Genomic DNA, 14,165 nt, shown 5'->3' with positions numbered 1-14,165 from the left:
AGGAGGGAGAACTTGAGCAAGGAAGTCAAGACCGCAAGGGGGACATCCACCCACTGAGACGGTGGGGCTGATCTATTAGGAGATCACCAAGGCCAGCTGGATTGGGACTGAAAACGCATAGGATAAAACCAGATCACTGAATATGGTGGACAATGAGGGCTGCTGAGAAGCCAAGGACAATGGCACTGAGTTTTGACCCTACTGCATGTACTGGCTTTGTGGGAGCCTAGCCGGTTTGGATGCTCACCTTCCTAGACCTGGATGGAGGGGGAGGGACCTTGAACTGCCCACAGGGCAAAGAACCCTGACTGCTCTTTGGAATGGAGGAGGGAGGAGGTTAGTGGGGGGAGGGGGAGGGAAAAGGGAGGCAGGGAGGAGGCAGAAATTTTTAATTAAAAAAATTTAATAAAAAAATCTTAAAAATGTTTAATATATTATATATATTCATACACAGATATGCATGTTTGCACACACACACATACACACATACGGAGTTTGTACTCTGCAGAAGTTGTGAGTACCTTACATTGCCTTAGGGTTCGTTGGAATGTTCTTAAGTGGAAGACTGAGAAGTCTCTGGGTAGTCACGACTGACGATGTTCGGTTGGGAAGTACTGAAAATGCCTTGTATCGTAGTTTTGGTGAGTTATTGAAATTAACTAAAGTCTTTAGGTTTGGCTCTACTCTTCAGGTCACAGGTACTCATACATGCTCTAGGTCTTTGATTGTACTTGATAAAAGTTGGACTGCCTTACAGGAACATTTCAAGATCCACAGTGAGGACTTAGTTTCATCTATAGGAGAACAAAATTACTTTGATGACTTTGTGTTGAAGAATGTACATGTGAACAAATGATCCTAGAAGAGGCACAACATAAAAGCTTGGTGCAGAGTAAGAGGGCAGACAATGGTAGTTATATGAACCACAATGAAATCACTTTCAGACACTCTGCGTTCTGGCATTCACCAAAGACTTGTAGAAATGATGGAGGCCCACATCAAATATTTTGTTATTTCTCTTTAAATATTTTATTTTATGTTTTTAAAAAGAAAATCTTTTTTCATTTCACATACCAATCTCAGTACCCACTCCCTCCGCTCCTCCCGTGGCCACCACCCCATCGGGATATACCTTGGTCCCACTGCTAGTGGCCCCACAGTCATCTCCTGCCACACAACTGTCACCAAATTCTGAGGGCCTGGTTTTGTCCTATGCTGGTTACTTCCCTGTACAGAGAAGGTTAGCTCCCATTAGCTTAGGTAAGCTGTTTCAGTAGATATCCCCATCATGGTCTTGACCTCTTTGCTCATATTCTTTTTTTTTAAATTTATTTATTTATTAAGGATTTCTGCCTCCTCCCCGCAACAACCTCCCATTTCCCTCCCCCTCCCCTGATCAAGTCCCCCACACTCATCTGCTCGAAGAGCAATCAGGGTTCCCTGACCTGTGGGAAGCCCAAGGACCACCCACCTCTATCCAGGTCTAGTAAGGTGAGCATCCAAACTGCCTAGGCTTCCCCAAAGCCAATACGTGCAGTAGGATCAAAAACTCACTGCCATTGTTCTTGAGTTCTCAGTATTCCTCATTGTCTGCTATGTTCAGTGAGTCCGGTTTTATAGCAGCCTTTTTCACAGGCCAGCTGGCTTTGGTGAATTCCCAATAGAATTTCCCCATTGCTTCAGTGTGTGGGTGCACCCCTCGCGGTCCTGAGTTCCTTGCTCGTGCTCCCTCTCCTTCTGCTCCTGAATTGGACCTTGAGATTTCTGTCGGGTGCTCCAATGTGGGTCTCTGTCTTTATCTCCTCTGATCGCCTGATGAAGGTTAATATTCATGAGATGCCTATGTGTTTGTCTTTGGATTCACCTTCTTATTTAGCTTCTCTAGGAACATGAATTATAAGCTCAATGTCCTTTATTCATGGCTAGAAACCAAATATGAGTGAGTACATCCCATGTTCCTCTTTTTGGGTCTGGCTTACCTCACTCAGGATAGTGTTTTCTATTTCCATCCATCTGTATGCAAAATTCAAGAAGTCATTGTTTTTTACTGCTGAGTAATACTCTAATATGTATATATTTCATACTTTCTTCATCCATTCTTCCATTGAAGGGCATCTAGGTTGTTTCCAGGTTCTGGCTATTACAAACAATCCTGCTATGAACATAGTTGAGCATATGCTTTTGTTGTATGAAAGGGCCTCTCTTGGGTATATTCCCAAGAGTGGTATTGCTGGATCCAGGGGTAGGTTGATTCCAAATTTCCTGAGAAACCGCCACACTGCTTTCCAGAGTGGTTGCACAAGTTTGCAATCCCACCAGCAATGGATGAGTGTACCCATTTCTCCACATCCTCTCCAGCAAAGGCTATCATTGGTGTTTTTTATTTTCGCCATTCTGACAGGTGTAAGGTGGTATCTTAAAGTTGTCTTGATTTGCATTTCCCTGATCGCTAAGGAAGTTGAGCATGACCTTAAGTGTCTTTTGGCCATTTGAAGTTCTTCTGTTGAGAATTCTCTGTTCAGCTCAGTACCCCATTTTATAATTGGGTTGATTAGCCTTTTACGGTCTAGTTTCTTGAGTTCTTTATATATTTTGGAGATCAGACCTTTGTCAGTTGCAGGGTTGGTGAAGATCTTCTCCCAGTCAGTGGGTTGCCTTTTTGTCTTAGTGACAGTGTCCTTTGCTTTACAGAAGCTTCTCAGTCTCAGGAGGTCCCATTTATTCAATGATGTCCTTAGTGTCTGTGCTGCTGGGGTTATACGTAGGAAGTGGTCTCCTGTGCCCATGTGCTGTAGAGTACTTCCCACTTTCTTTTCTATCAGGTTCAGTGTGTTCGGACTGATAGTGAGGTCTTTAATCCATTTGGACTTGAGTTTTGTACATGGTGATAGATATGGATCTATTTTAATTCTTCCACAGGTTGACAACCAGTTCTGCCAGCACCATTTGTTGAAGATGCTCTCTTTCTTCCATTGTATACTTTTAGCTCCTTTATCAAAAATGAGGTGTTCATTGGTTTGTGGGTTAAAATCTGGGTCTTCTATTCTTAGGATCATTTGCTTGAAACACCTTTTCCCAACCCTTTACTCTGAATAGGTGCCTGTCTTTGTGTTTGATATGTGTTTCTTGCAAACAGCAGAATGTTGGATCCTGTTTTCATTTCCAATCTCTTAGCCTGTGCCTTTTTATAGGAGAATTGAGACCATTAATATTAAGTGATATTAATGACCAGTGGTTGTTTACTCCAGTTATTCTTATTGTTTTTGGTAGTAGAGATTGTGTGTCTCCCTTCTTTGAGATGTGCTGATGAAGGGTCGCTAGATGCCTGAGTTATTGTAGGCAGTGTTGGCCTTGTTGGATTCCTTGGGTTGTGATTTTCCTTCTATTACTTTCTGTAGGGCTGGATTTGTGGCTATGTATTGTTTAAATTTGTTCTTATCCTGGAATGTCTTGTTTTCTCCATTGATATTGAACGATAGCTTCGCTGGGTATAGTAGTTTGGGTTTGCATCCATGGTCTCTTAGCTTCTGCAGTACATCTATCCAGGACCTTCTGGCTTTCATGGTTTCCATAGAGAAGTCAGGTGTAAGTCTGATCGGTTTACCTTTATAAGTTACTTGCCCTTTTTCCTTTGCAGCTCTTAATATTCTTTCTTTAACCTGCATATTTTGTGTTTTGATTATTATATGGTGAGGGGATGGTTTTCTTTGATCTAGTCTGTTTGGTGTTCTGTATGCTTCTTGAATATTTAAATGAATATCTTTCTTTATGTTGGGAAAGTTTTCTTCCATAATTTTGTTAAAAATATTTTCTGGGCCTTGAGCTGTGTCTCTTCTCCTTCTTCTATTCCTACTATTCTTAGGTTTGGTCTTTTTATTGTGTCTCATATTTCCTGAATGTTTTGTGTTGAGAATTTGTTGGCTTTGCTGTTTTCTTTGATCTGTTCGTTTATTTTCTCTATGGTGTCCTCAGAATCTGAGATTCTTTCTTCTGTCTCTTGTATTCTATTGCTTATGCTTGTTTCTGTAGACTCTGCTCGTTGACCTAGATTTTCCATATCCAGCTGGTCCTCAGTTTGTATTTTCTTCCTTGCCTTCATTTCAGTTTTCAATTCTTGAAATGTTTCCATTACCTGTTTGATCGTTTTTTCTTGGTTTCCCAGAGTATCATGTACGTATTTACTCATTTCTTCAAACTTTTTGTTATACTTCTCGTCCATTTCTATAAGGGCGTTTTTTACATGTTGTTTAAGGGACTCTATTGCTTTCATAAAGTCAATTTTTTCCACTTCTTCTGTGTTAGGTTGTTCAAATACTTCTGTTGTTAGATCATTGGGTTCTGGTGTTTTCATGTTGTTTTTCAGATTATTGTGTGAATTCTTGCCTTGGCGCCTGCCCATCTCCTCCTATTGATCCTATCTAATGGGTCTTTTAAAAACCGGATCAGGTTTCCCTGCTGGCCAAGGACTCCACTTACAAAATGCCCTCGCTCTGTTTCCTGGTTCCTGCCGCAGGCCAAGAACCCTGTCACCCCTCCGAAGGGTCTTCAGGACAGGACCAGGCTCCCCGTTTGCCAGTGACCTCGCCAACAAAAGGCCTACCTCTTTGATTTCATTGTAGTAGGGCGATCTGCTCTCGTTATTGCACGCCCGTCCCTGCTGCTTGCGTCTGCTTCCGCACCGGTACCCACTGCTTGCATCTGCCTCTGCCGCTCCCCCAAAGCCTCTTCCTGATTGTGGTGCCTCTACACCACGTCTGGACGCCGCACCTGGATGCCGTGCCTCTCCGCCTCTGGGTGTCTTTTGCTCATATTCTTACTCTTCCCATTCTTTGGGTAGACTTTAGGAGCTCAGCCTGCTCAATCAAATCTTTAAGACATAGAAGAAAGGCAGAGTATTTTGGTGAGTTCAGTCAAGTATTTAACTTAACTCAAAAAGCAACTGGCTTGTTGCCTACAACACAGTGTGAATGCTCAGGGCCTTAGAAGGCCATCCTATGTTGTTGTATAGAGGGATGGAAAGAAATAGGGTCAAGATACCTAAAAAGAGTAAATGTTATCTACAGAATTCTATGTTTCACAAGGAAAATAAACAATAGATCAATGTGTCAAAGCAATATGTTCATTATGTACTATTCTACTTTTCATTTTGAACATGACTTTTCAATTTGATTTAAAGTTTAGCTGAGAAGTTCTCTTCTATCACCATATGAGCTAGCATCAATTAATAAAGTAAGTTTTGTTTTTAATGAATGCCTTCATTCTTCTGGAAAACACAAATCATTTCCCTGGCTTTTGGTAAACAAAGAAAAAATATTCCAAAGAACTTCATAGCATGTAGTTGGCCCCTAGAGAGGGCCAGCCAGGCCTTAATGAGTCACCTGGTTCCAGAAATCGTTTCTGTACAAAAAACCTAGGGACCTGTCTCTCAAAGGGACAGTCATGAGTATCCCCAAGAGTTCAAATGTTAGCTGGGAACCTTTTTTCTCTGCCACCATGATGAAAGACATTCATCATCATCCCCACTGCATGTGTATCCTTGACCAGTGAGAACATTCAGTAGTTCACATTGTATTCAGTCTTCAACTCTATACAAATAAATGGAACACATCTTCCTAAAGTCCCTTTTGGAATTCAGCACAACATTGTTTCTAAATGGTAAGTACAAGGGCCATGGGTTTTATTGAGATGAGTTTTGATTGGTTTAGGAAGGTGGACAAGAGGCTCTGTAGTATTCCTGATATACTAGTTGAACCTGGTGACAAGAAAAATATTGTTCTAAAGCAAACAGAACTACTGTTAAATTTAAGAGTTGAGTATATGGAAAAAAAAGAAATCTGGAAGAAAGCATGATATTAGAATTGGATTAGGTTCCTAGTCCTATGTCCTCTATCACAAAAGTCTGATCCAGTAAGAAGAGAGGATATTAGTGGTCAGAGTACCTGACTTATGGTGACAAGAATTAATGCCAGTCTAGAGGTCAGGAACTTAAGTGTGTAGGAGGGAAGGAGAGAAGGGCAAGTAGTGATCAGCATAGTACAAATCTTAGTCCAGACTGGGGCAGGTGTCAGAGACTCTTTCTTAGAGATGTGTGACAGAGAGACCTGACAAGTAGAAAGGAAATTTATGTTCTTCAAAGCAGAGAACAACTGAAACTATCAACATTTTATTTTTATTTAATTCGAGCAAATCTCTCTCTTAAGAGCTCAAGAAACCCTTCAAAAGAGGAGGCAGAAAGATGCAAAACTCAGAGGATATGGAGGATACCAAGAATGTGAGGTATTCTAAATCATGACCAAAATTCATATAAGCTCCCAGAATGAGGCAGCATGCACAGGGCCTGCATGGATCTGCACCAGGTCCTCTGTACATATACCATGGCTTCTACTTTAGTGTTTTTATGAGATTCCCAAGTGTTCAAATGAGTAGGTCTCTGATTCTTCTCTTGGGCTCTTTTCCTTCTGTATTTTAAAAGCAATTCCAATGTGTTAGTTTTTTACTTGTTTTTTTATCTTATCTCTTGTATTATATTTATTGTATTAAATTATATTATTTCACATTTCCTTAGACACCTGTTTGTTTTCTTTTCTTTTTTTTTCTTTTCTTTTTTTTATTGAGAAAAAAAATTTCCGCCTCCTCCCACCTCTCCCCCCTCCCCCCATTCCTCTCCCCATCCCCCCACTCCTCTCCCCCTCCCTCTCAAGTCTGAAGAACAGTCAGGGTTCCCTGCCCTGTGGAAAGTCCAAAGTCCTCCCCCCTCCATCCTGGTCTAGGAAGGTGAGCATCCAAACTGGCTAGGCTCCCACAAAGCCAGAACATGAAGTAGGATCAAAACCCAGTGCCATTGTCCTTTGCTTCTCAGCAGCCCTCATTGTCCGCCATATTCAGAAAGTCCGGTTTTATCCCCTGCTTTTTCTGTCAGGTGCACCCACCCACGGAGACAGTGGGGCTCATCTATTGGGAGCTCACCAAGGCCAGCTGGACTGTGACCTGTTTGTTTTCTAATGTGAGAAAGAAAGGGAGTAGATCCAAATGGGAAGAGATGTGGTAAGGAACTAGAAGGAGTAGAGGAGGGGGAAACCATGATCCAGATATACCATGTAAGAAAAAATATTTTTAGGTCTGAAAAAGCATGGGATAAATCCGGACTAGCTGAACATAGCGGACAATGAGGAATACTGAGAACTCAAGAACAATCGCAGTGGGTTTTTGATCCTACTGCACGTACTGGCTTTGGGGGAGCCTAGGCAGTTTGGATGCTCACCTTATGAGACCTGGATAGAGGTGGGCGGTCCTTGGACTTCCCACAGGTCAGGAAACCCTGATTGCTCTTCGAGCAGATGAGGGAGGGGGACTTGATCGGGGGAGGGGGAGGGAAATGGGAAGCGGTTGCGGGGAGGAGGCAGAAATCCTTAATAAATAAATTAATTTAAAAAAAAGAAAAAGAAAAACATACAAGAATCATTGCAGTGAAAGCTATACTAGTGAGTGCTGAAGGGGAAAAGAAGACAAAGATTTAGTCCACGGTTCTCAACCTTAGGCACTGCAACCTTTTAATAAGTTACTCATATCATATTGTGGTGACCTCCAACTGGTATGGGAAGTCCTTCCATATATGTGCTGCTTTTATTGGTTAATGAATAAAGCTGCTTTGGCCTACAAAAACAAAACAAAACAAAAAAATAAAAAGTGGAAAAGAAAGTTACTTAGCACAGCTATATGACAAAATACCTCTATTGGTTTATAGATAACATTTCATCTATCCCAAAACAAAGTTGCAGTGTATGGACAATTAATGTCATTGAACATGCACAAAAATGGGACCCAAACAGATTCCTGTGTGCAGGTTAACCCAGCTGACAGGCTGCTTTGTCTGACTCCATTTCCTAGGACTCTGCCACAGCACAGAGTGACTCCTAATGCCGTCATAATGAAAGCAGCATTGCCACCACGGAACTGAGATAGAGGCAGGAAGCACAGAGCACCAGTGCCACTCTGTGCATAGTCTTTTTCTTCAGAACAGAGTCTGAAAAGAAAGATTTCAAAGTAGCAAGCAAGCTTGATAGAGTTAGAAAGAGCTTTCTAAGAAATTATGAATAGTAATTTTAGAATAGAGAAAGCAGTAGAGGCATGATAGTTTTATTCAAGTATTTCAAACGTTTTAGGTATAATGGTTTATACCACTGCAATATTGACAATTAATACAACGTAAAACAGATTTTTAATGGTAGAGCTGATATTGAGGCAGTAAGCTGTTACTAGTGTCATTTGAACACAATCAAGATCCATCAGAGAGGAGACAGAAGATATTTTTGAATGGGCTATGCATTTCTAACTATTGATTCATTGCTCTTCATAGTTAGCTTATTAAAAGAACTCAGGTTGACATCAGAGAAGCTAAATGCTTATCAGAATTAAAATAAAAAATGGAAAGGTTTAAGGAATTGATATAGTTGAAAGATATTTAATTTTTTATATTGCTTGTCGTGGGAAATGTTTAAATTACTAAAATGTACATAAACATTATTAACAGAAACAGTATCTTCTAACATGACTCTTGAAAAGTATATAATTGGAATGGAGCATATGTTACAGTGATATAAATTTAGAGAACTGTTTGAATGTAGACTTCAATGTTCTTAGTACCTAGACAAAGAGGATGACATAGATTCTTATGAAGTATTTCATATTCTTGAACATCATCCAGGGATACGCAGTATTCAAAACTCTTCAATCAACAAAGAAAGCCACAAATCAATGAGCTGTAGGGAATGACTTGCCTTAGTGTTTTTCATTATTGAAAGTTAGACAGATAAACCTATCTTGAATCCTAAAAGATAACTGTTTATTTGGACTATTATTATATTTTTCATGTTTGTATCATGGTGGTTTATGTAATTCTGGGATTCCCAGGTGTAACAGTTGTAAAGGTTTAATATCTGAAAAATGGCAATCAATTAAGTTATGTTCTACTCACTCAGAGCTTATGCATAAGTCAAAAATTATGTCTAAGTATTGGCAGTATTAAACAAAATTAATATATTGCAACTTTAACTAAGTACAGCACTATTAAAATATGTCTATGTTGTATATAGTGGCACATACCTGTTATTGTATGCATAGCTTTTACAAATATGAAGTAGGAGGACTGAGATTTGAGGTTAGCTTAGAAGAATAGCAAGATACTATGCTTATGAGTGTGTGTAAAGGCATGTGTATTATATTTAGATATATGTATACAAATTGATATCTCTCTCTCTATATATATATCTAGATTTATATATCTATAAACAGAAAGGTAGTACTTGTAAATGTACCAAATTTCTTATTTTTACTGTGCACTATGTTTATTTTGGATTTTCAAGTTTTCCCCCAATGTTGTTACATAAGTTTTTAAAAATCAGAACTAAAGAGCTATCAAGAATTAAAAGTTTATTGGCTTATCTTTTCTTTGAAGTTTGTTTTTTTTTTTTTTTTTTTTGAGACAGGGTTTCTCTGTGGCTTTGGAGCCTGTCCTGGAACTCGCTCTGTAGACCAGGCTGGTCTCGAACTCACAGAGATCCGCCTGCCTCTGCCTCCCGAGTGCTGGGATTAAAGGCGTGCGCCACCATCGCCCGGCTGTTTTTTTTTTTTTGAGGGCAGCAGGCGACATGAAATATATTCTTATCTTAATCCCCAGAGCCTATTCAGTTCACTGTTCATGCTTGCATTCATCATTTTCAAATTCAATTTTATGTTAAAGCACTGGATATTTGTAGAGAAGGACAAAACCCTTATTGAGACTATTTTCTTCATGTATGACAGACCAAAAGGTCATCAATAAAAGCTAAGTATCCTCATTGGGAGAGGAGACATCTATAACATAAAGAAAGATAATTTGAACTAGCCTTAGAAATCAGTTTTAAGTGTAAGGAAAATAAAAATTTCCAGCAATGTGAAAAATCATAACATTATAAAAACATTATTTTCATTTCACTCAACAGGGACAATTCATACAAAAGGAGGAGACTGGAAACTACACCACTGTGACAGAGCTAATCATTTTGGGACTAACAGAAGATCCTACACTGTGTATAGTCTTTTTTGTGATATTTCTAGGAGTATATATTGTCACGTTAGTAGGAAATATCAGCATTATCACATTGATAAGAATTTCTTCCCAGCTGCACACACCCATGTACCTGTTCCTCAGCCATCTGGCTTTTGTAGACATTGTCTATTCAACCTCAGTCTCTGTTATAATGCTTATGGAATTCCTTGGGCATGGACTGGTCCTACCTCTGGCTGCCTGTGAAGCCCAGCTCTGCGTTATAGTGACACTTGGGTCAGCTGAGTGCTTCCTATTGGCTGCCATGGCCTATGATCGCTATGTAGCCATCTGTTCACCTCTCCTTTACTCCGTGCTCATGTCCCCCAGAGTCTGTTTTCTACTGTTGGGAGTTTCTTATGTTGGCGGCTGCATGAATGGTTGGACATTTACTGGTTGTTTATTAAGTCTGAACTTCTGTGGACCAAATCAGATAGATCATTTTTTCTGTGACTTCTCCCCTCTGTTGAAACTGTCCTGTTCAGATGTCTCTGTTATTGAAATCATCCCCTCTATCTCTTCTGGCTCCATTATAGCGGTGACAGTGTTTGTCATAGCTGTCTCTTACACCTACATCCTCATCACCATCCTGAAGATGCGCTCCACTGAGGGCCGCCAGAAGGCCTTCTCCACCTGCACCTCCCACCTCACTGCAGTCACTCTCTACTATGGGACCCTTACCTTCATTTATGTGATGCCCAAGTCCAACTACTCTACTGAACAGAACAAGGTGCTGTCTGTATTCTATACAGTGGTGATTCCCATGCTTAACCCCCTCATCTACAGTCTGAGGAACAGAGATGTAAAGGATGCTCTGAGGAAGGCAACTGTCAGAATATATTCATAGACCTTTCAATTTAAGAGATAGGTGATGATTTCCTCTAGCCATGTCACAGTTAGTATTTTTCACATGATGCTTAACTGATTGCTACATATTAAATCCTCATTTTTGTGCACTAAGTCTTAGTTTTATAAAGTCATGTATTATTTGTGTGTTCACTTGAAGTGAGTAAAATGATAGGAATAATCATTGTTACTATAGAACTTCTGGAAGATGTCAAGATCTTTGCCTTCGTTTTATTTAAGTAGCAAACATTTGTGCCTTGTCTGTGTCAGGCTAAATTTTAGTTGCACATATGTATTCACCTCTTTCTCATAACAACCTAAGTATGTAGCACTAATATTTTACTTCGTGGATAAATTTCCTCGGCAAAGACAGAAATCAGATTGTTCATAAACTCTTGCAGAAAAATTGAGGTAATTTATATCTAAGGAGTAGGTCATTTAAACCATTTGGTTTCTACATTTAATTTCTAAATAATTTATGAGGGAGAGCATTCTAAATGAGAAAAGTGAGCCTTGTTTATAGATGAGAAAACTGATTCTTTATTCTTTATTCTCTATTCTTGTCCTGCTATATAATTTTTTCTACAGCTTATATATCCCAGGAGGATCTTTCATGAAATATAGAAATTACAATGTGGTTACAGTCTAATTTTCAAGTGAATGATTATAATGAATATAAGACAAACATAGTTTTCATATCTCTTACATTGTTAAAAACAAAGTCATACCAATAACCCATGTACATTTACTTCTAAGTAACTTGTTACAAATTAACAAATCATGAGCAAGCAGAAAGTGTTTTTCTCAGCCATGTGTTTTGTTGGAAAGCTACATATTGGGGTTACAAAGAAATAATCAATTACTTTACTATTTATCTTGATACACAATTTTATAAGGAAAATTTTATAAGGAAAAGCAATCACTAACCTAAACTTTTAAACATGAAAAATATTCATCTGTACTTTTAGTCTTTAGGGCACATACCCACTCAATAGTCATATATCAGGAGACTGAGGGCAGGAATGGGCACAAGAAATTCATAATCACCTTTGAACCCGCAAAGGCATTTATATGAGCTAATAACAATTGGGCTGCTTTATATTTTTAACCCTAATGTAATGAATCTATAAGTCACCTATGTTTCCTTATGAACTTTAGGTTGTTTTCTGTTTTTTTATTTTAAATTTATGATCAAACATCTGATCTAACTTGAAGTAATTTTAGAGCTTTGTTTCAGCTAATGATGCACACTGAAACCTGTGATTGCATCTTTCAGCATTAAGATTTAAGGAGTTTGAGTCATTCTGGCTCCTGGAACTCAATTGTTTTTCTTTTCTTAATATTTTTTTTTATTTACTGTATATACCAACCACAGTTCCCTCTCCTTCCCCTTCTTGTACTCATTCTGCCTTTGTCCTACCCCACCCACTCCTCAGAGTGTGTAAGGCCACCTGTGGGGAGTCAGCAAAGCTTGGGACATCAAGTTGAGGCAGATCAAGCTCCTCTCCTCTGCGTGAAGGTTGAGCAAGGCATCCCACCATAGGGAATGGCCTCCACAATGCCTGTTCGTGCAGTAGTGATATATCCTGGTCCCACTGCCAGGGGTCCCACAAACAGATCAAGCCACACAATTGTCACCCCCATGCAAAAGGCCTAGTTTGATCCTATGCAACCTCTCTAGCTGTCAGTCTAGAGTCCTTGAGCACCCATGAGCTCAGGCTAGCTGTTTCTGTGGGTTTTCCCATCATGATCTTGATTCTCCCTTGCTCATATAATCTTTCTTCCCCCTTTTCAACTGTACTCCCTGGGTTCAGCCTGGTGCTTGGCTATGGATCTCTGCATCTGCTTCCATTAGTTACTGGATGAAAGCATAAAGTTCATCCAGTACTTGTTTTCCTTAAACATTAACTTGAGCTACAGTTGGTACAGCTCCTTATGTGAAACTCATAGTCCCATGCACATATCCTTGTATTTATTTTATTCATCAAAACTCTGTATAAGATAACATTATGATTATCAATTAGACAGTACAGATTAAGGAGAAATCATCTTCATGACAATTCACAGATAAAAATTCCCAGTAGAATAGAATGTTTCTATGAGATAAACACACTAGGAAGTGGGGGTCTCCCCACATTCAGTCACATCATGCCAGATACCAGAGAAAGATAGCAGCACCAAACATGTAAATACACAGCAGAAGCAGAAGCCATTCTGTGGTCTGTGGTCTCAGGACCTTGTCTAACCAAGATTGACCCATCAAGGGGATTACTCCTGGTGGGCTGACATCTTGACTTCAATTCCCATCTACTGTTCTTCTGACAAGGCCACCGGCAAGTCTTGGAGAAAGAGGATAGTTTTAACAAAGGAGTATGGATCCTGCACTGACTCTTTGCATCATACACTTAACACACACTCCACCAAAACATGTCTAATGATGTCATCACCATGATTGTGTACAGGATGTGTTTAGAGTTATCAACCTTAAACTACTGTAATTAGTCAATCTTTCTAACTAATATTATGAAAATATTACCTACATTATGCATATCAAAGAGTAAGCATAAGTCTGAAAAATCAGATCAATTAAAATTTATTATGTAATTGAAATAAGGTCTTGATAATACAGTTACAAGATTTGATGAGTTATAATCATGTCTGCATACACATTTAAAATAGAACATTTGTAATAATGTAAGCTTCGGTACATACAGAGCATTACAAGGGGAATTTTAAAATTTGTGTGTTATTGTTAATGTCTATAATACACTCTTGCTTCTGTTGGCATAGATCAGTGAACAAATTAGAACTCGTAAAAAATACTAGAAATTGTTGATTGAGGTTTCTGTTCTGCCTGGTTTCTGCAGTTGTTAAGTACCAAAGAGCTCACACAGAGGTCTACATTATTTATAAACTGACTGACTTAGTATCTCAGGCTTCTTATTAACTCATAACTTACATTCGCTAATAATTCTTGTCTGTGTTAGCCAAGTGGCTTAGTATCTTTTTTAGAAAGGCAGTCACATCTTGCATGCTCTGTGTCTGGCTTCCTCTCTGTCTGGGTGATGACTGCAGACTGAATCTTTCTTCTTCCCAGAATTCTCATTGCCACGCCTCTACTTCCTGCCTGGTCACTATTGCCCTGCCTTTACTTTCTGCCTCGCTACTGGAAAATTAGCATTTTATTAAAAATAATACAAGTGACAGTATAAAAGACCATTGCCCATAGCAAGAT

At 39.3% G+C, this 14,165-nt stretch overlaps 1 protein-coding gene across 1 annotated transcript; it reads left to right on the top strand.

Annotated features, from left to right (window-relative positions):
- The first annotated feature begins 596 nt into the window (after nt 1-596).
- Nucleotides 597-10,931, top strand: LOC121457363 (olfactory receptor 473-like). Its single transcript, XM_041666034.1, has 2 exons — nt 597-641; nt 9,981-10,931. Exons 1-2 carry the CDS (start codon nt 597-599, stop codon nt 10,929-10,931), a joined length of 996 nt encoding a protein of 331 aa, XP_041521968.1.
- Nucleotides 10,932-14,165: the final 3,234 nt, after the last annotated feature.

The sequence above is a fragment of the Microtus oregoni genome, unplaced genomic scaffold, assembly GCF_018167655.1.
Source record: "Microtus oregoni isolate MIOR12 unplaced genomic scaffold, Mior012 000016F_ref0000370, whole genome shotgun sequence".
Taxonomy (NCBI): Eukaryota; Metazoa; Chordata; class Mammalia; order Rodentia; family Cricetidae; genus Microtus; species Microtus oregoni.
This window is presented reverse-complemented; position numbering and strand designations above follow the sequence as displayed.

Coding starts and splice junctions, on each gene's coding strand:
- LOC121457363 (XM_041666034.1), top strand. CDS start 597: ATGTTCGGTTGGGAAGTACTGAAAATGCCTTGTATCGTAGTTTTG. Junction 642..9,980: donor TGCCTTGTATCGTAGTTTTG/GTGAGTTATTGA, acceptor TTCACTCAACAG/GGACAATTCATACAAAAGGA.